The sequence below is a fragment of the Nerophis lumbriciformis genome, linkage group LG35, assembly GCF_033978685.3.
Source record: "Nerophis lumbriciformis linkage group LG35, RoL_Nlum_v2.1, whole genome shotgun sequence".
Taxonomy (NCBI): Eukaryota; Metazoa; Chordata; class Actinopteri; order Syngnathiformes; family Syngnathidae; genus Nerophis; species Nerophis lumbriciformis.
Window position 1 is genome coordinate 2,982,793 of NC_084582.2, and position 22,645 is coordinate 3,005,437.

Here is a 22,645-nt window from a genome sequence, read left to right on the forward strand (position 1 = left end):
AAAAAGAAAAGAATGTGGCTTAAGTACAGTTTTTTAATTGAGCTGCTGCATTTTTTGTTTGGGTTGTTTATTTATTTTGAGTAACTTCTATACATTTCTAAAAGGGGAGGAATGTAATAGTGATCTATGTTTGTCTGTTGCCATCTCCTGGTGAATGTTGGCTATAGCGTACTGGGGTTACTTTTTGGTTGGCCAACGATTTACGTGGTGTTGCGCACCTGACGTCACTCAGGTCCGCATGGAGCTGGAAGGGGGCGTGGCTTCCAGCTCCGCCTGAATTTCGGGAGATTTTCGGGAGAAAATTTGTCCCGGGAGGTTTTCGGGAGATGCGCTGAATTTCGGGAGTCTCCCGGAAAATCCGGGAGGGTTGGCAAGTATGGTCTATGAGCCCTGTGATTGATTAGTGACCAGTCCAGAGTGTACTTCACCTCTAACCCTGCTCCCCTGTAAACCAATTGACCACAAACCATATAGGTAATTATTTTCAGGAAGGTTATGCCCTATCGCGTCCAGATGACCAACAATTCACTAACAAGTTCTCTTTGTGTATTTGTTGCTCCTGAAAATGAATCTGGCGCTGGCAGCCATTTCCCATAATATCAATTAGTCATTAAGTAATTGCTGAAAACAAAGTTCCGTTGGACTTGTGCAATGACAATAAAGACCGACCTACCTAATTGGTAGATAACTAACTCTACTTGGAACGCCCCCTTTCTATCGCCAGACTTGATATGCCGCCCCCTCTTGGTGTGACAAGACCCCATTTCCCCGCATTAACAGTGTGGATAAAGACATGTGAAACTGTTGTTTTGATCACTTAATTGCATGTTTTTGTCCCCCTGGTCCATGATTACTTCAAAGCTGATATAGTAAATATTATGAGCAAAAAAGAAATGTGAAAGAATTGCCATTTCTGGACTTCCCTGCTCTTCCGTTGACACCATAGCCCGTGTTTCCTCATGCTCTTTCAGCATTTCTTCAAGCATCTTCAGGAAAACATCAGTAGAAGAGGACGAAAAATAGCTTCTTTTTCTCTTGTTTTTTTTTCTCTCGCCTTTGCATAGGTTATGACTCAGTCTTTCTCTCCTCCAACATAATGCATTATTCTAATTGATCTTTATTGTAACACAGTTAGTGAATGAAGCGCACATTTGTAGTCGTTTCCCCATATTTCTGCACAATAACTCAGATACGGTAACACTGGCGAGCAGTAAAGAATATGAAGTGATTTATGGTCTAGAACAAGGGTGCTCACACTTTTTCTGCAGGCGAGCTACTTTTCAATTGCTCAAGTCGTGGGGATCTACCTCATTCATATATATCATTTATATTTACTTATTTATGAAATATATGTTTTTGTTAACAAGTTAAAGGTGTTTAATGATAATGCAAGCATGTTTAACACATATAGTTAATATTGTTAATACATTAAAGGTGTTTAATGATAATACAAGTATGTTTAATACATATAGTTAATATTGTTAACAAGTTAAAGGTGTTTAAAGATAATGCAAGAATGTTTAACACATATAGTTAATATTGTTAACAAGTTAAAGGTGTTTAATGATAATGCAAGCAGGTTTAACACATAGTTAATATTGTTAAAAAATTAAAGGTGTTTAATGATAATACAAGTATGTTTAATACATATAGTTAATATTGTTAACAACTTAAAGGTGTTTAAAGATAATACAAGCATGTTTAACACATATAGTTAATATTGCTTGTATTATCTTTAATCTTTAATCTTTAATATTGCTTGTATTATCTTTAAACACCTTTAACTTGTTAACAATATTAACTATATGTGTTAAACATGCTTGTATTATCTTTAAGCATGTTTAACACATATAGTTAATATTGTTAACAAGTTAAAGGTGGTTAAAAGTAATACAAGCATGTTTAACACAAATAGTTAATACTGTTAACAACTTAAAGGTGGTTAAAGATAAAACAAGCATGTTTAACACATATAGTTAATATTGTTAACAACTTAAAGGTGGTTAAAGATAATACAAGCATGTTTAACACATATAGTTAATATTGTTAACAAGTTAAAGGTGGTTAAAGATAATACAAGCATGTTTAACACATATAGATTCCTTTCTTTCATGAAGACAAGAATATAAGTTGGTGTATTACCTGATTCTGATGACTTGCATTGATTGGAATCAGACAGTGGTGCTGATAACGTCCGCATTTTCGAATGGAGGAGAAAAAAAGTCCTCCTTTCTGTCCAATACCACATGAAAGTGGTTGGTTTTTGGCATCTTATTTGTCCAGCTTCCGTACTCCTTTGTATACACTTTACAAGAAATACATTGTCGGCAAACTCCGTAGCTTGCTAGCTTGTGCACGCCAGCTTTCTGAGACTCTTATTTTGGTAGCGCAGGCAGGATGAAGCAGAGCTTTTATTGTGCAACTGTGCAGTCGGTCTTTGGAGTTTTGATGACAGGTATGCCGCCAGTGTCTGTTGAAATAAAGTGTTTCTTGCCTTCCAGTCGGTAATTTTAATGAGCTGGCAGCAGCCAGCGTCATCTCAGAAGACCCTCGGGTGCCGTGAATGTCAATCAAGTGACGAAAGTGACGTCATAGTGAAGATTTATGATCGCTCATTTTTAGGACTATTTTTTTAATGCCTGGCTGGTGATCGACTGACACACCCTCCGAGATCAACCGGTAGCTCGCGATCGACGTAATGAGCACCCCTGGTCTAGAACATGTTTTGCTTTATTCATTATTGACGTGTTTCTTGCTACTTTATGTTGTATATTTTTTTACATGAGGTTTCCAGTTCATTTTATCATCTAATATCACACCCAAACATGTGTTTCCTTTTACCCTTTCAATATCTACTCCATCTATTTGTATTTGTGTTTGACTTTCCCATACTTGCCAACCCTCCCGAATTTTCCGGGAGACTCCCGAAATTCAGCGCCTCACCCGAAAACCTCCCGGGACAAATATTCTCCCGAAAATCTCCCGATTTTCAGCCGGAGCTGGAGGCCACGCCCCCTCCAGCTCCATGCGGACCTGAGTGAGGACAGGCTTTTTTCAAGACGGGAGGACAACAGGGTGACAAGAACTAAATCATCCAGACTAGAGATAAATTGTATTATTATGTTTATCTTACCTACAAATAAATATATTTATTAATTAAAAAAATAAAAAAATAAATAAATTGTTACTATATTTTGCTAAAAACATCAAAATTAATTGTATTTTTATTTGTATTTTTTCCGACTCCTTATTACATCCAGCCATAGAATTATACATTAAAATAAACATATTTGAAATAATTAATTTTAAATTAAAATAATAATTCATTTAAAATGACCATATTTAATTATTAAAATAATTGCTTGTTTATCAACAACTTTAGCATTTTATTCATTACATTTTGAAGCTCTCAGAAGCCAAGTTATGTTATATTCCTTAAGATTTATTTAAGCAAGTTTGAAGTATCAATTATCTAAACACAGTTTTGTTTGCATATTTTCAGGATGTATATATATATATATATATATATATATATATATATATATATATATATATATATATATATATATATATATATATATATAGCTAGAATTCACTGAAAGTCAAGTCTTTATTTTATATATGTATATATATATATATATATATATGTATGTGTGGGGAAAAAAATCACAAGACTATTTCATCTCTACAGGCCTGTTTCATGAGGGGGGGTACCCTCAATCATCAGGAGATTTTAATGGGAGCATTCACATACCATGGTTTATATAGGGCACAGAGTGGGTGGGTACAGGCTGGCCTAGGGGCGTGGTGATTGGCTCATGTGTTACCTAGGAGGTGTTTCCGTCTATGGCGGCATGTTGTTACAATTTCGCTGCGCTTGTTGAGGGATGACAGGTCTGGACGGTAGATAATAAACAGTTTCTCTTTCAAGCATAGGTTGCATCTTTTATTACCACTATTGTAAGGTGTACTGGATGCAAGAATTTGCCATGTTATTGAATATTCAACATTATTGTCTTTGAGGTCCCAAATGTGTTTGCTGAGTTCTGTGGTATTTCGCAGGTTTTGGTTCCTGAAAGAAGCCTTGTGATTGTTCCATCTGGTTTTGAATTCTCCCTCGGTTAATCCTACATATGTGTCGGATGTGTTAATGTCCTTGCGTATTACCTTAGATTGGTAGACAACTGATGCTTGTAAGCACCCCCCGTTGAGAGGGCAATCAGGTTTCTTTCGACAGTTACAGTCTTTGTTGGTTTTGGAGTCGCTCTGTCTGGGGGCCGACGGCTCATTTGCAATTGTTTTGTTGTGGTTTGAGATGATTTGTCGTATATTGTTCATGCAGCTGTAGCTCAATTTAATGTTGTTCTTGTTGAATACTTTTCTTAGGGTGTTGTCTTTGGGAAAGTGTTTGTCAATCAGATTGAGGAATTTGTGTCCAATGTTAGTTGAGACGTTTTTGCTGTATGGGGGGTTGTACCAGATGATGTCGTTTCGTTTTCTGTTCTTTTTTGGCTGGTTTCCTGGCGTGGGTTCAGAGGTGAGGGTGAAATTGTATCCGCTTTCATCAAGGGCTTTTTGGTACGGGAGGGTTGCTTGGTCAAATTCAGCTTTGCTAGATGACAGCATACCTTACAATAGTGGTAATAAAAGATGCAACCTATGCTTGAAAGAGAAACTGTTTATTATTTACCGTCCAGACCTGTCATCCCTCAACAAGCGCAGCGAAATTGTAACAACATGCCGCCACAGACGGAAACACCTCCTAGGTAACACATGAGCCAATCACCACGCCCCTAGGCCAGCCTGTACCCACCCACTCTGTGACCTATATAAACCATGGTATGCGAATGCTCCCATTAAAATCTCCTGATGATTGAGGGTACCCCCCCCCTCATGAAACAGGCCTGTAGAGATGAAGTAGTCTTGTGATTTTTTTCCCCACACATACATATATTGCGCTCTACTACGGTATCGAGCACTATTTTTTGGATAACCTTATTAAGACATATATATATATATATATATATATATATGTATGAAATATTTGACTTGGTGAATTCTAGCTGTCAATATACTCCTCCCCTCTTAACCACGCCCCGCCCCACTCCCGGCCACGCCCCCCACCTCCCGAAATCTGAGGTCTCAAGGTTGGAAAGTATGCTTTCCCTTCTACTGTTAACAAATAGCATTATTTTAGTTTAAAAAATTTCCAAAACAGTTTGTGTCAGACTTAAGCAGTCCCACTGAATATCATTTGTTTTTTTATTAAAAAAACGGAGGTCAATTATTATTATTTTTCTTCAGCTATCATTAAAGAAAGAAACCCATTGCTTCGTGAAATCTTAATGTATTATTTCAAAACCCCAACTTACAATTAGCTTGTGCCATCACAGCCAGAGAAGGGCAAAATATCTACTCTTCTTGTAATAACGTCCACTGGCTATGACGAGTGTTCAGTCTCACCGAATGTGACTTCATGTTTACAACTTTCTTTAGTCAAATCATTATAGTTGTGTTCTTTTTTTCTCCATCACAGAAAGGAGTGGGGACTTGAGCCTTTCCTTCCCCTCACACTGCTTCCAACAGTCAAGGAGAAGAATGTGTGCAAGATTCTGTCACAGCTGTTGAAGACCTACCAGCATCCACCACCATCGGGCAACAAGGTGCAACCACTGATAACACTAATCTCTTGTCTGAGACATGACTTGACTAAAGCCGTACCCAGCACCCATGTTGTCTGAATAATCATTGTTCAAAAGTGCATCTCCCTATGTAGTTGCACACAGGTGAGATCTGGAAGGTGATGCAATCTTTCAACAAAATTGCTCTACTTTATACAATCTGAGGCATTCGTGTTTTTTTGTTTATAGGGATTTTGTGCATATTTCTGAAGATTAGCGAGAGCAGTTTCGGTTTCAGAAAACCACTGCCTGTGGACTACTAATTACAAACCCCATTTCCATATGAGTTGGGAAATTGTGTTAGATGTAAATATAAACGGAATACAATGATTTGCAAATCCTTTTCAACCCATATTCAGTTGAATATGCTACAAAGACAAGATATTTGATGTTCAAACTCATAAACTTTATTTTTTTTTTGCAAACAATAATTAACTTAGAATTTCATGGCTGCAACACGTGCCAAAGTAGTTGGGAAAGGGCATGTTCACCACTGTGTTACATGGCCTTTCCTTTTAACAACACTCAGTAAACGTTTGGGAACTGAGGAGACACATTTTTGAAGCTTCTCAGGTGGAATTCTTTCCCATTCTTGCTTGATGTACAGCTTAAGTTGTTCAACAGTCCGGGGGTCTCCGCTGTGGTATTGTAGACTTCATAATGCGCCACATATTTTCAATGGGAGACAGGTCTGGACTACAGGCAGGCCAGTCTAGTACCCGCACTCTTTTACTATGAAGCCACGTTGATGTAACACGTGGCTTGGCATTGTCTTGCTGAAATAAGCAGGGGCGTCCATGCTAACGTTGCTTGGATGGCAACATATGTTGCTCCAAAACCTGTATGTACCTTTCAACATTAATGGCGCCTTCACAGATGTGTAAGTTACCCATGTCTTGGGCACTAATACACCCCCATACCATCACACATGCTGGCTTTTCAACTTTGCGCCTAAAACAATCCGGATGGTTCTTTTCCTCTTTGGTCCGGAGGACACGACGTCCACAGTTTCCAAAAACAATTTGAAATGTGGACTCGTCAGACCACAGAACACTTTTCCACTTTGTATCAGTCCATCTTAGATGAGCTCAGGCCCAGCGGAGCCGACGGCGTTTCTGGGTGTTGTTGATAAATGGTTTTCGCCTTGCATAGGAGAGTTTTAACTTGCACTTACAGATGTAGCGACCAACTGTAGTTACTGACGGTGGGTTTCTGAAGTGTTCCTGAGCCCATGTGGTGATATCCTTTACACACTGATGTCGCTTTTTGATGCAGTACAGCCTGAGGGATCGAAGGTCACGGGCTTAGCTGCTTACGTGCAGTGATTTCTCCAGATTCTCTGAACCCTTTGATGATATTACGGACCGTAGATGGTGAAATCCCTAAATTCCTTGCAATAGCTGGTTGAGAAAGGTTTTTCTTAAACTGTTCAACAATTTGCTCACGCATTTGTTGACAAAGTGGTGACCCTCGCCCCATCCTTGTTTGTGAATGACTGAGCATTTCATGGAATCTACTTTTATACCCAATCATGGCACCCACCTGTTCCCAATTTGCCTGCACACCTGTGGGATGTTCCAAATAAGTGTTTGATGAGCATTCCTCAACTTTATCAGTATTTATTGCCACCTTTCCCAACTTCTTTGTCACGTGTTGCTGGCATCAAATTCTAAAGTTAATGATTATTTGCAAAAAAAAATGTTTATGAGTTTGAACATCAAATATGTTGTCTTTGTAGCATATTCAACTGAATATGGGTTGAAAATGATTTGCAAATCATTGTATTCCGTTTATATTTACATCTAACACAATTTCCCAACTCAAATGGAAACGGGGTTTGTATTTCGAGGCGTTTCAAAAGGATTTTATGTATTGAATAATTGTTCTTGAGAAACTAAATTAAACATTTATTATACGTTTTCTCAGCAGAAAATATTTCTGTAGATGATTTACATTTTTGGAAGCATTATTGTCCTGAATGTGGACATAGCCTGAATTTCATTAACTTATCTTGTAAAATGAACTCAAAATGCCAATAAGAGATTTGACAATTCTCCACTGCCATTGTCCAGACAGTTTTTATGTCTTTTTAAAAGATGATTGACATTGTTCTAAGACTATTACGCTTGCTCCGTAAAGGTGGAGACAAGAAGCTATTGTATTTTGTGGTCTGTCCTGCTAAGTCTGTATAATTACCAACCCTGCAGCTTTGAAAAAGCTCATTTGAGGTTTTGGATGTAAGTGTTGCAGAAGCCTTTATTACAACATGTGTGGCTCAACAGTGCCACCATGAGGTTGTTTTGGAAGAATGAGCTTTGAAATATTGTTTTCTGTTGACAGGTGCCTCCTCTCCAGGGAAAGCTGCAGTACATGCGTGTACTCAATGACCTCCCACCCTTTGGGGGAATACTGTTCAACACAGTTGAAATGGTAAGAGCCACTGTGTTATTTTCATATGGATCTTTTAACATTTTAAAGGTTGCATATTACATACAAGACCTTGAATAACTAAGTCTCAGTGTCCCACAATCGTGTATTGAAAGTGCGTTGCCAAAAAAAAGTGTGCGTTGGTGCTGTACTTTATACCAGTGGTATAAAATCAACATAAAAAACACAAGATACACTTACAATTAGTGCACCAACCCAAAAAACCTCCCTCCCCCAGTTACACTCATTCCATACTTGCCAACCTTGAGACCTCCAATTTCGGGAGGTGGGGGGTGGGGGTGGGGATGGGTGCGGGGGACATGGTTGGGGCGGGGGCATGGGTGGGGGCGTGGTTAAGAGGGGAGGAGTATATTTACAGCTAGAATTCACCAAGTCAAGTATTTCATATATATACAGGTAAAAGCCAGTAAATTAGAATATTTTGAAAAACTTGATTTATTTCAGTAATTGCATTCAAAAGGTGTAACTTGTACATTATATTTATTCATTGCACACAGACTGATGCATTCAAATGTTTATTTCATTTAATTTTGATGATTTGAAGTGGCAACAAATGAAAATCCAAAATTCCGTGTGTCACAAAATTAGAATATTACTTAAGGCTAATACAAAAAAGGGATTTTTAGAAATGTTGGCCAACTGAAAAGTATGAAAATGAAAAATATGAGCATGTACAATACTCAATACTTGGTTGGAGCTCCTTTTGCCTCAATTACTGCGTTAATGCGGCGTGGCATGGAGTCGATGAGTTTCTGGCACTGCTCAGGTGTTATGAGAGCCCAGGTTGCTCTGATAGTGGCCTTCAACTCTTCTGTGTTTTTGGGTCTGGCATTCTGCATCTTCCTTTTCACAATACCCCACAGATTTTCTATGGGGCTAAGGTCAGGGGAGTTGGCGGGCCAATTTAGAACAGAAATACCATGGTCCGTAAACCAGGCACGGGTAGATTTTGCGCTGTGTGCAGGCGCCAAGTCCTGTTGGAACTTGAAATCTCCATCTCCATAGAGCAGGTCAGTAGCAGGAAGCAGGAAGTGCTCTAAAACTTGCTGGTAGACGGCTGCGTTGACCCTGGATCTCAGGAAACAGAGTGGACCGACACCAGCAGATGACATGGCACCCCAAACCATCACCCAACCATGCAAATTTTGCATTTCCTTTGGAAATCGAGGTCCCAGAGTCTGGAGGAAGACAGGAGAGGCACAGGATCCACGTTGCCTGAAGTCTAGTGTAAAGTTTCCACCATCAGTGATGGTTTGGGGTGCCATGTCATCTGCTGGTGTCGGTCCACTCTGTTTCCTGAGATCCAGGGTCAACGCAGCCGTCTACCAGCAAGTTTTAGAGCACTTCATGCTTCCTGCTGCTGACCTGCTCTATGGAGATGGAGATTTCAAGTTCCAACAGGACTTGGCGCCTGCACACAGCGCAAAATCTACCCGTGCCTGGTTTACAGACCATGGTATTTCTGTTCTAAATTGGCCCGCCAACTCCCCTGACCTTAGCCCCATAGAAAATCTGTGGGGTATTGTGAAAAGGAAGATGCAGAATGCCAGACCCAAAAACGCAGAAGAGTTGAAGGCCACTATCAGAGCAACCTGGGCTCTCATAACACCTGAGCAGTGCCAGAAACTCATCCACTCCATGCCACGCCGCATTAACGCAGTAATTGAGGCAAAAGGAGCTCCAACCAAGTATTGAGTATTGTACATGCTCATATTTTTCATTTTCATACTTTTCAGTTGGCCAACATTTCTAAAAATCCCTTTTTTGTATTAGCCTTAAGTAATATTCTAATTTTGTGACACACGGAATTTTGGATTTTCATTTGTTGCCAATTCAAATCATCAAAATTAAATGAAATAAACATTTGAATGCATCAGTCTGTGTGCAATGAATAAATATAATGTACAAGTTACACCTTTTGAATGCAATTACTGAAATAAATCAAGTTTTTCAAAATATTCTAATTTACTGGCTTTTACCTGTGTGTGTATATATATATATATATATATATATATATATATATATATATATATATATATATATATATATCCCCGCGACCCCGAAGGGAATAAGCGGTAGTAAATGGATGGATGGATATATATATATATATATATATATATATATATATATATATATATATATATATATATATATATAAGAAAAAATTGACTTTCAGTAAATTCCAGCTATATATATATATATATATATATATATATGAATAAAAGAAATACTTGAATTTCAGTGTTCATTTATTTACACATATACACACACATAACACTCATCTACTCATTGTTGAGTTAAGGGTTGAATTGTCCATCCTTGTTCTATTCTCTGTCACTATCTTTCTAACCATGCTGAACAGGGTCTCTGATGATGCATTGCTGTGTGGCACGCACAAAAGTGCTTTCATCAAATGCACTAGATGGCAGTATTGTCCTGTTTAAGAGTGTCACAACATTGATGTTTACGGCAGACGGACTGCTTTACTGTAGACGTTCTTTATATTGTTGGAAAGCGGACTCAGGTCCGCATGGAGCTGGAGGGTGGCCTCTTCCGGGACGCTACAAGGTGTGTGTGTGGGGGGCGGGGGAGGTTTGGTGGTAGTGGGGGTGTATTTTGTAGTGTCCCGGAAGAGTTAGTGCTGCAAAGGATTCTGGGTATTTGTTCTGTTGTGTTAATGTTGTGTTACGGTGCAGATGTTCTCCCGAAATGTGTTTGTCATTCTTGTTTGGTGTGGATTCACAGTGTGGCGTATATTTCTAACAGTGTTAAAGTTTTTTACACTGGCACCCTCAGTGTAACCTGTATCGCTGTTGATGAAGTATGCGTTGCATTCACTCGTGTGTACGTACAGAAACCGCACATATCTTGTGACTGGGTCTGAACAATGTTAGAATGGATAAAAAGCGGACGTGACGATAGCTCGTAGAGTACTTTAAAGGCAGTGCATTTAAGGCACGCCCCCAAGACTGTGGTCCGGGTGGACTACGAGATATAATGACTGATGAACACCTTCGTTCGATAATGAAGGTTGCCTCAGCTCAAAGCCTGAGCCCCGACATTAATGAACTAGCATCCCAGAAAAGATGTCAGGTACTGGCTTGGGCACATTAGATTAGATCAGTGTGTTGCAAACTGAGCAGTTTAAAGTCCTGAATGGTTGGTTTATTCATTGTTATTTTATTTTCAAATGTATTAGCCTGTGGAAAAAGTTAATGTTGATATTTACCTCAGAAGGCTGCAAAGAGAAAAGAGGCATTACATTTTTATTTAAATTGTATTTGATATGCCATTGATTTTTTTAATTATTATTATTATTTGAAACTGGATTTTGCATGTCACTATAAAGTTATATAAGCCTTGCTTGTTCAATATTCAATGCAAAACTTGTTTGGGTCCCTATTAAAAGGTTAATTTGTTCAACCTTGGCCCGCGGCTTTGTTCAGTTTTACATTTTGGCCCACTCTGTATTTGAGTTTGACACCCCTGTTCTACAGGATGAAAAACAATCAGCCACAACTCTTCTGGTTGGTCCTCGACATGGAATCAGCCATGTGATTGATCTGAAAAACAACCTGACCACCGTTCTGACAGAGTTTAGTAGAATATCCAAGATCCAGCTCTATCGAGAGACCCAAGGAGTGGCGCGGGTGGAGGTGTCAATCCACGATGGCAAGGTATTACAACGCTGTTTTACTTAAATAATGTATAAAATATGATGAGTACTTCTTCATTATTGATGTTTAACATTCCCTTCCCTGCTACACTCTGCAGCCCCTTGTGCTACTCATGGAATGGCCTGATGCCAGTAACTTTGCCTGCCTCATCTCTGGATACTACAAACTGTTTGTAGACCCTAAAAGGAACATTTACTTCAGGATCCCTGGTCAGTCTCATATGACCAAGGCAGGTATGTTGGTACAAAACACAATTGACTTCAAAATCCTTTAGGACATTTGTGGTGCATCACAAAAGTTACACTGTATTGCCTTGGGACAACACAACACAACACAACAGCATGTTAGAATAGTTGGTTTATCATATTTGTTGGCTAATACATTGCATAGACAGAACATGTAATAACGTTGAATTGACATCACGTGGCACCTTCTGCTGTCTGTCATCTTCATCTTGGCTCATCAGAATGACATACTCATTCTTTTTCCTGCAAGCCAACCATAACATTATGGAATTCCAGTGTGCAACCTTTTGCTGTGATCTCAAACTTTTGTTCAAGCATGAACAGATCTACTGCCATTTGCTGTGTCTACCTGTAGTCTGCATCAAGGAAGGGATCGTCATACCATCACATTCCACCTGAACCTAACCCTACAACCTCAGACGTCAGCTTTCAACATCCATTTGTGAAATAAAAAATACTCCACATGAGATCATCAACTGTTGCCTCTGCTTTCCCATTTGGATCTTCTTAAAAATCAACCAAACAAATGTTTAAAAGCCTCAAACTCTTCACTGCTCTGACAATTCTGTCCTCAGATTACAGAAGCTCCCACCATTCACACCCACGCTCTGGGGCAACCGGATTACCAAGTGGAGGGCGAAGAGGGGATGAGAGAGAAAACTCGCACAGAGAGACAGGGTCTTCCAGGGCCGTAGCTCCTGCAGAGTCTCAACATCTAGGTCTGTGTCATTTCCACCTTCAGGAACAACAACAGTTTCATGAGCTCCAAGCACACCCTGAAGCTGAACTTGACATCAATGAGAACTTTATTTCCCAGGAGGCCCCTGGGCGGCCCCGCACCAAGTCAGATCCAACGCAACAGAGTACCGAGGATATTGCTGGGGTTTCAGTGAACCCCCCAGTAGATAATGCAGGATTTAGAGTCCGAGCTCAAACATTGGCTCAGACGCAGAAAGCACCACGGTTCTTCTGTGACTCCTGCAAAGACAGGCAGCGGAATGGAGATTTGTCAACAGCTGGGAGCAGTGGTCGAAGCTCAGGAAAAGTGTGCTCTAGTGCTTGTGCTTCTCGAAATGGAGGTAGCGTTGACCTCATGGCCCTGCCACCCCCTGGGAATGAGGACGACGATGAGGAGGAGCCACCCGTTGAAGGCGAAAAGCTGCAGCTACCACCACCTGCGATTGCTGCCCCTCCACCTGGCTTTAGAGACAATAGCTCTGATGAGGATGACTCAAAGAGAGGAAGGAAGGCTCGAACCAGCGGCAACGCAGCAATTACCAGTGGGAAACAGCGCCAAACTAAAGAAGCCGTGCCTGTGACACTAATTGATAACGTGGCTACAAGAACAGTTCGAGATCATGCACAGGAACTTGACGATGCTTTGGTGTCCACCTTACAGGCTCTAGAGGCTTTGGCAGCTTCTGAGGAGTACCCCCATCCCCACCAACAGCCAACACAGACTGCAGGTCAACAGCCTCAGTCATACTATCGTGCACATCTCAGTAACTGTAATCAGACCTTTACACTACATTTGCAGTGTAGAATCGCCTGTTTTCCTACAGAGAAATGGCAACCAAATGTTACTATTTCAAATGGCAGTAATTCATACATAATGGCTGCATAAACACATCATAAAAGTAAATTAACACCCTATTGTAATTTAGCATTACTGTTTACTAAACATAGACAAAAAAATAGTTAAAGACAAGAGAAACAAACCTAAGCCTAATAGTTTTTTACTTCTACTTTATAAATCTTGTCTCTTGAAAATTGTATTATCTCATCCTGGCTTATTTACTAAGAGAAGAAATATGGCATGTTATTTGTCTCTGAGCAAAGAATGTCCAATAATGTAGTGATCATTTAGAATGGCAAAAACTGAATACCAAGAGACTAAATAGAAAAACTGGACACTGCTTAAGATGAATCTACGTAGTTGCAAATGATTGATTACAAAGCATTTTTAATGGTGATTTAATTTCTTTGATAATCCTACTCATGTGCGTTTATGTCCCATTCCTCAGGGCTCATCGTATTGGCTGCTATTACACCAGAGTCATCGTTGGACTCAGGCCATGAGACCAATTCTTCTGAACTGACAGATGTTTCTGAGATGGTTTCAGCGATGAAGCAGAATCAAAACCAGACTTACCTGTTAACACATCATATAAACAAGGAAAGTCGCCTCTGCCGCCGCGACTTTCCTTTGGCAATCCCTGGATGCACAGCAAAGACAATAGGGACAGGGGCATTTTCTGTGGGTCAGATACGTGCTGGATGTCCACCCAAGCAAGTAATTCTCAGCAAGACTGTACCCTTCAAAGTCAACCCTTGTCAAGACTCTGGAATTGTTGGTGTTGTGAGGGAGCATAGAAGCAATCAAGATACTATTCAGAATGAACAGATACTTGAATTAAATGCAAACTTTGATTCTACTAAAGCAAACATCCCTAATCCGACATCTAAACCAGCTGAAGAACTAAAAGTGTCTGAGGTTTCGCTTTCAGCACAAGTCACTAAAGATCCAAAGTCGTCCAGTGTCACTGGGGATGTTCAAAGGCTAAATCTTCCTGATGGCGTAAAGGAGAAGACAACACCACCTCTTAATACAGACAAAGCCTTATCTGTTCTATTACCTGTGGACAGAACTGCCTCAGCCAAGATTCCCCTGACTAACCTGTGCCAAGACGCCGAGACTGCCTCTAGCGAGACCAGGAAGCCTTCCAGCTCGACAGAATTTCTGTCAGTTAATGATCTTTTCTGCACATGCCCGGTGCAACAGGGACCCGGGCCTCAGTTGAGAATCAAAGATCCACAGGTTCAGAAGGTAGTAGTGTTTCAATCCTCATCCCCTACTGATGATGAGCGTCTACAAGCAAAAGGACTCTTCTTGGCTAACAACAAAGAAAATGCCATAAAAATGGCAGCAGAATGTAATTTGGCAAAACCAAGTCCTAAAGTGCAGATAAACTATTCTCCTAATTTGCCTCTAAAAGCAGAGAGAAAAGATGAAGCCGATAGCATGACAGATGTTGTCCCTGGTAAATCCCACTCCGAGCCACAGATATGTGTCACAAAATCATTACCTAATTTAGAGGATAACACACCAATATCCTCTTTAGATAAGGTATATACTCTGCCAGCGAGAGAATCAAAGAAAGTGGGCAGTTTAAAGGGGAAATCCCAGCGCAGTGCCCCTTTTTTGAGCATTAGAAATTTACTTTCAGCAACGTTCCCGGCAAGAATGAGGAGGGAAACAGATGAGCGAAGGGCTCAACTGCAAAAGGTTCGTCAGTACGAGTTGGAGTTCTTAGAAGAGCTGCTGAAACCCAAGTCCTCACAGGGAGAATTTTTGCCCCAAGGATCCTCACCTGTGCCCTCAGGGACTCCTTGTGCATGTCAACTACGCAACAGCCCTGTCCTAAAAGCACCAGGTATCTCCAGGGAGCAGAGACGTAGCTGTGACTGTAAGAGAATGTGTAGAGGTATGAGGTTACCTGATACGCCAGTTGGCTCCACGGCAGAAACGCAGAACAGAGGCAGGGAGAGAACTACAGAAAAGACCCCTCCCACAGTCACCAAAGCACCTCATAGTGAAGGTGCTACAAGAAGATCTCAGAATTTGGAAGTCAAGACTGCACGAATACGTTCCATCAGCCTTGAATCAAGGGAGCCTAGGGGAGAGCAGGGCTCCTGCTTGCCAACTGGTACCTCACAAACAGACTACGTGGATGAACCACAAAAACTCCAGAGGCGATATAGCATTGGAGAGCTCGATAACAATACTAACACGCCTGTTTATGCTGAGGTGAAGCCCAAAACCAAAAGTCTTGAGAAAGAGATGGAGAGAGTGAGGGCCACAGGATTGAGGCTGCCGACCCCAGTGGAGCCAATTCATACACAATCTCTTCAGCCGGACGGGAAGGGGAAAAAGGGTGTGTTTTTCATACAGAGCAATGAGTTATTGTGTGAAAATAAAGGAGAGACCGCGGAGGTTCTGCTGACCTTGCCCAGCGAAGACAGCGACGACAGGGACAAATGCTGCTCATTCTGTTTCTGCTACAGGAAATGTGAGGCAGCAGATGAGAGCAGTGAGAAGGACGAGTTATCCTACTCCATTCCCCTTCAGGTTCTTCCAGGTATGGAGCTGGACTCAAGTACCTTCCCTGTTGTTAGCAAAACCCTCCAGGTTCTTAATGCAGAGGACTGCAGTGGAGAAGAAGACACAGGGAAAGAGCCGCACGCACAAGAGATTGACCTTAGAGCATGTGGTACACTGGAGGGGAGCCTGGCCCGGGTCCAGACCCTACAGGGGAAATCCTTCAGCCTGCCTGATGGCTTCCTAAACGCCCAGTTGGATGCAAATGAGTTATTAGCTATCCTGCGTCAGTGTGCAAACAGCCCACAAGCTGAGGGCGAGGCTCGTCTTCAGCCCTCACGGATTACAGAGTACAAACAGGAGCTGGCGGTGCGCTTCAAAGAATTCCGAGCATCTTGTCGGAGAGTGGCGAGTGTGGAAAAAAGCCCGACTTGCATGCTGGCGGTCGTCACAGCCAGCTTTCAAGTGTTGTGCGAATTAACGCAGACCTTCATTAAACTGGTCCGAGGGGTTCGCACAGAAACTCAAAGACAGCAGCTGTTGAGGAAAGTGGAGGAAGTCGCTATTAACTACACTTTGCTTCTTCGCGCAGCCGAGGAATCGATGGGACATTCGAGCAGCCTGCCAACGAAAACAGTGAGCCCTCAAGTGTCCTCCAACACCAACAACATGAGCTCACTCACCCGACCCATCAAAGTGCTCTCTGCCCAGTAAGGAGAACTTTGGCGGGGTTGTGAACAAAACCAACTTATGCGCATCAATTATTTATTTATTGTTTACATTTTTACTGAATGTGCAATGGATACTCAATGCAGCTGTTCCATCCCATGTTTACAGGCCCTGAGGTAGCCTTGTGGATATCGCTCTGAAATGTAAAGATTCACCAAACCAATGCACAAGCGAACAGAACCCCCGAAAAAGACTGGGTGATACAGGGCTAATCACCTCATCAGTATATTATCAAAACAAATAAGTCAATATCGTATATTTTATATGTAGTATAGATTTGAGTTGTGTCTACTTAGAAAATATAAAACATTTTGTGGAGAAAAAGAGTTATAAATATATTTAAAGAGAATTATTAAGATAATAAATATATGCTCTGGACTAGAGATGCGCGGTTTGCGGGCACAACCGCGGAGTCCGCGGATCGGGCGGATGAAATTAAAAAAAATTAGATTTTATCCGCGGGTCGGGTCGGGTCTGGTCGGGTCGGGTCGGGTCGGGTCGGGTCGGGTTGGGCGGTTGAAATTAAAAAAAATTAGATTTTAAATAGATTCAGGCGGGTGGCAGTTAAACCAATTGGGAAATATATATACATAGTTAAATGTTGTTACCCACATACGAAAAACGAGCAGGCACCTGCAGCATATGCCACAACAGAAGAAAAAAAAGAAAAAGAGATGGACACTTTTACGGAGCGGAGAAGGGACGCCCCGAGAGGGCCCCACCGGGAGCCGTAGCTGAGGTGATCCGCGAGAAGGGCCCGACGCACGTCCAGGGTCACCACCGCACCGACACCCCGCTTCGTCCGCCTTCGCCGCGGCCGGCATCACGCGCAGCAGGTAAGCACCTTACCTGCCCGCCACCCCCGTGGCCGGGGGCTCGTAACAGGGGTCACACTCCGCGCTCCTCCCACGCAGCTTACCTGCCCGCCACCCCTGTTGCCGGGGGCGCGTAACAGGGGTCACTCCGCGCGCAGTGCGCTCACGAAAGGGGTGGGGCTCACCCTGGTTGATATAGACAGCAGGACGGTGGCCATGGAAGTTGGAACCCGCTAAGGAGTGTGTAACAACCCACCTGCCGAATCAACTAGCCCTGAGAATGGATGGCGCTGGAGCGTCGGGCCCATACCCGGCCGTCGCCGGCAGCGAGACGCGCTTGGAGGTGCGCTCAGCGCGGCTCCCATATGATTGCGCACTGGTGTGCGTCTGGGTCGTGACAGCGTGGCACGCGAATGTCTGTGCTGCATTGGATCAGTCTCCTTTCTTTAACAGGCAAAAGCTTTATAACCTCACTAATGCCTTGCATCGTCTATATTAGATATATAACAACGGGCGGGTGCGGGCGGATCAAATGTTACATCGGGTGGATGACGGATGGTTGACGACTTTCTCATGCTGTTGCGGATGAAATAATTGCCTATCCGCGCATCTCTACTCTGGACATTAAAGAGAATTGGTCAAGTAGCGACTGCTGTAAAGTGCATAGTTTAAAGCAATGGTTGGTGACTATGTCGATACGTGGAACTAAATGTTGTAATGAAGAAATGTCTGTTGGCTATGTCGGACATATTTAAGACATCAGCGCCAGTGTTGGATAATAAAAAATGCTCAAAGCCAAGCGCAACTTATTAAACTTAGTCATGCTGACCCTATTGGTATGCACTGGGTATCATGTAGCAGAGACCCAAGTAACACTTTTATCCTCTGTACTATACCATCCTGTAGAGAAAGAGCGCCCACACTGCATCCAAATACAAAATATGTGTTGCTTCACAATGCCACTTGCATCTCACTATTCATGTGCACAAGAAGCCAGTTGTTGTTTTTTTGTAAATGGACAATCCAGACGCAATTAAAACATGAAGAGAAAGAAGGTGCACCATGAACTCAGAAATGCTTAATATGTGAATTTGGTTGTACAAGCAAAGGGGGCATGATGGTGTGCTGCCATATAGCGCAAAATACTACATACTGTAAAAGATGCTATAGTTTTAAGTACACTCATCCAACAGCAATGCTCTTCAAATTTCACACAGCTTCTGGATTTAGAACTGAAGTTGAAATAATGTGTAATTCAGTGTTTTTTTCCCCCATCTTTCAACCATGAGTTTGACATAATTCTCATATCTAAAGCCTTCATAGGATCCTGTGTCATGTTAGGTTGTCAGGCGCACCAACAATTTGCTTTCTGTGTGCTGTTGTACATTGTGCAATCTAGGACATATATAAGAAAAACACAAAGTAGTTTTATATGTATTTTAATAAAACTAACACATCATCCTCCTGTCTGAAGTCTTTGTGTCACGCCCGCTATCAGAAATGGAAAAAAAAAGAAGATGCTTTCACACTTGTGAATATGTCAACTGGCCCATTTTCTATGATTGAAAAAAAAAAAAAAGAATAAATTAAATGAAATGCTGATTACATTACTGTATCTTTTCTTTCTAGTACAGTAAATACATCTCAAATTGCAAGAACACATTTTATAAATTCTACCAAAAATTTCCCATGAATCATAAATTCGACCAAAATTTCCCATAAATCATTTGGGGTGCTTGATTGTGCCATTTTTTTAGATGTGACTGTGACTCATTATTCAACAATATTATTTTATTGATATTTACATCATTAAAGGGGAACATTATCACCAGACCTATGTAAGCGTCAATATATACCTTGATGTTGCAGAAAAAAGACCTTTTTTTTTTAACCGATTTCCGAACTCTAAGTGGGTTAATTTTGGCGAATTAAACGCCTTTCTATTATTCGCTCTCGGAGCGATGACGTCACAACGTGACGTCACATCGGGAAGCAATCCGCCATTTTCTCAAACACCGAGTCAAATCAGCTCTGTTATTTTCCGTTTTTTCGACTGTTTTCCGTACCTTGGAGACATCATGCCTCGTCTTTCTTGTCATTGGTTATTAAAAATACACAACAGTCAGGAGGTTTGCAGATCAGGTGGCCTATGTGATGGATGTACTATTGCCAGAGGTGAGATTGTATTGCCCCTTTGTACTTATGAAGAACATAATGTACAAACCCCGTTTCCATATGAGTTGGGAAATTGTGTTAGATGTAAATATAAACGGAATACAATGATTTGCAAATCATTTTCAACCCATATTCAGTTGAATATGCTACAAAGACAACATATTTGATGTTCAAACTCATAAACTTTATTTTTTTTTTGCAAATAATAATTAACTTAGAATTTTATGGCTGCAACACGTGCCAAAGTAGTTGGGAAAGGGCATGTTCACCACTGTGTTACATGGCCTTTCCTTTTAACAACACTCAGTAAACGTTTGGGAACTGAGGAGACACATTTTTGAAGCTTCTCAGGTGGAATTCTTTCCCATTCTTGCTTGATGTACAGCTTAAGTTGTTCAACAGTCCGGGGGTCTCCGTTGTGGTATTTTAGGCTTCATAATGCGCCACACATTTTCAATGGGAGACAGGTCTGGACTACAGGCAGGCCAGTCTAGTACCCGCACTCTTTTACTATGAAGCCACGTTGATGTAACACGTGGCTTGGCATTGCCTTGCTGAAATAAGCAGGGGCGTCCATGGTAACGTTGCTTGGATGGCAACATATGTTGCTCCAAAACCTGTATGTACCTTTCAGCATTAATGGCGCCTTCACAGATGTGTAAGTTACCCATGTCTTGGGCACTAATACACCCCCATACCATCACACATGCTGGCTTTTCAACTTTGCGCCTATAACAATCCGGATGGTTCTTTCCCTCTTTGGTACAGAGGACACGACGTCCACAGTTTCCAAAAACAATTTGAAATGTGGACTCGTCAGACCACAGAACACTTTTCCACTTTGTATCAGTCCATCTTAGATGAGCTCAGGCCCAGCGAAGCCGACGGCGTTTCTGGGTGTTGTTGATAAACGGTTTTCGCCTTGCATAGGAGAGTTTTAACTTGCACTTACAGATGTAGCGACCAACTGTAGTTACTGACAGTGGGTTTCTGAAGTGTTCCTGAGCCCATGTGGTGATATCCTTTACACACTGATGTCGCTTGCTGATGCAGTACAGCCTGAGGGATCGAAGGTCACGGGCTCAGCTGCTTACGTGCAGTGATTTCTCCAGATTCTCTGAACCCTTTGATGATATTACGGACCGTAGATGGTGAAATCCCTAAATTCCTTGCAATAGCTGGTTGAGAAAGGTTTTTCTTAAACTGTTCAACAATTTGCTCAGGCATTTGTTGACAAAGTGGTGACCCTCGCCCCATCCTTGTTTGTGAATGACTGAGCATTTCATGGAATCTACTTTTATACCCAATCATGGCACCCACCTGTTCCCAATTAGCCTGTTCACCTGTGGGATGTTCCAAATAAGTGTTTGATGAGCATTCCTCAACTTTATCAGTATTTATTGCCACCTTTCCCAACTTCTTTGTCACGTGTTGCTGGCATCAAATTCTAAAGTTAATGATTATTTGCAACAACAAAAAAATGTTTATGAGTTTAAACATCAAATATGTTGTCTTTGTAGCATATTCAACTGAATATGGGTTGAAAAGGATTTGCAAATCATTGTATTCCGTTTATATTTACATTTAACACAATTTCCCAACTCATATGGAAACGGGGTTTGTAGGTCCAGATTGGCCGTATGTGAATATATATTCTGTATAAACAGTATTTGTATTTATTGATGTTGTAATCTTTTATTTCTAGCTATATAAGTTAAACTACGATACTAAATGAATTAGCTTCATGGTACATCACTGTACCATGAAAATGTACTTTTTGTAGCATTGGAACAAACAGAAAATAAAATAATGTACAATAAAATACATGTAATTTTGGTGTGGTTTTAGATTATGGCTTCAGTGGCTCTACAATGTAGTTTGTACCTGCCTCTGTCTCAATGATATAATCACGATACCAAGTGACACAATCAGCGTTCCAGAGATAAGAGCCCTCATGGAAAGGACTACTGGATTCCTGTTAATAGATAAATGCTTAGCTTTTTGAAACTCGCACATATGCTCTGCTTTATGCTCGCCTAGAGAATGGACAATTAGCTGTCTGCAATTAAAGTGACTGTTTGCAACCTTTACATGGCTGCCAACAGGGCACAAACCTTCGAAAGAATTGCAAGACATTTAAATAGTTTTTTTTACTAATGGTAACTTAAGCTAGCCGGTGGTGTTCTGCAAACCCCAAAACCAGTGAAGTTGGTACGTTGTGTAAATCGGAAATAAAAGCAGAATACAATGATTTGCAAATCCTTTTCAACCTATATTCAGTTGAATAGACTGCAAAGACAAGATACTCAACGTTGGAACTGGAAAACGTTGTTATTTTTTGCAAATACGGTATTAGCTCATTTGGAATTTGCTGCCTGCAACATATTTCAAAAAAGCTGGCACAAGTGGCAAAAAAGACTGAGAAACTTGAGGAATGCTCATCAAACACTTATTGGGAACAGGTGGGTGCCATGATTGGGTATAAAAGCAGCTTCCATGAAATGCTCAGTCATTCACAAACAAGGATGGGGCGAGGGTCACCACTTTGTGAACAAATGTGTGAGGAAATTATCGAACAGTTTAAGAATAACATTTGTCAACAAGCTATTGCAAGGAATTTAGGGATTTCACCATCTAAGGTTGGTAATATCATCAAAAGGTTCAGAGAATCTGGAGAAATCACTGCAAGTAACATTGAATGCCCGTAACCTTCGATCCCTCAGGTGGTACTGTATCAAAAACAGACATCAGTGCGTAAATGATATCACCACATGGA

General features: G+C 41.2%; 1 protein-coding gene across 1 annotated transcript in view; it reads left to right on the top strand.

Annotated features, from left to right (window-relative positions):
• frmpd3 (FERM and PDZ domain containing 3) overlaps positions 1–17,346 on the top strand; it is an 86,200-nt gene extending 68,854 nt beyond the window's left edge. Inside the window, exons 9-14 of the mRNA XM_061927559.2 lie at positions 5,537–5,663; positions 8,022–8,111; positions 11,627–11,806; positions 11,904–12,039; positions 12,627–13,517; positions 14,076–17,346. Coding sequence (XP_061783543.2) covers positions 5,537–5,663; positions 8,022–8,111; positions 11,627–11,806; positions 11,904–12,039; positions 12,627–13,517; positions 14,076–16,864 — 4,213 coding nt within the window. The 3' untranslated portion in view covers positions 16,865–17,346. The remainder of the gene's footprint in view (positions 1–5,536; positions 5,664–8,021; positions 8,112–11,626; positions 11,807–11,903; positions 12,040–12,626; positions 13,518–14,075) is intronic.
• The last annotated feature ends 5,299 nt before the right edge of the window (positions 17,347–22,645 follow it).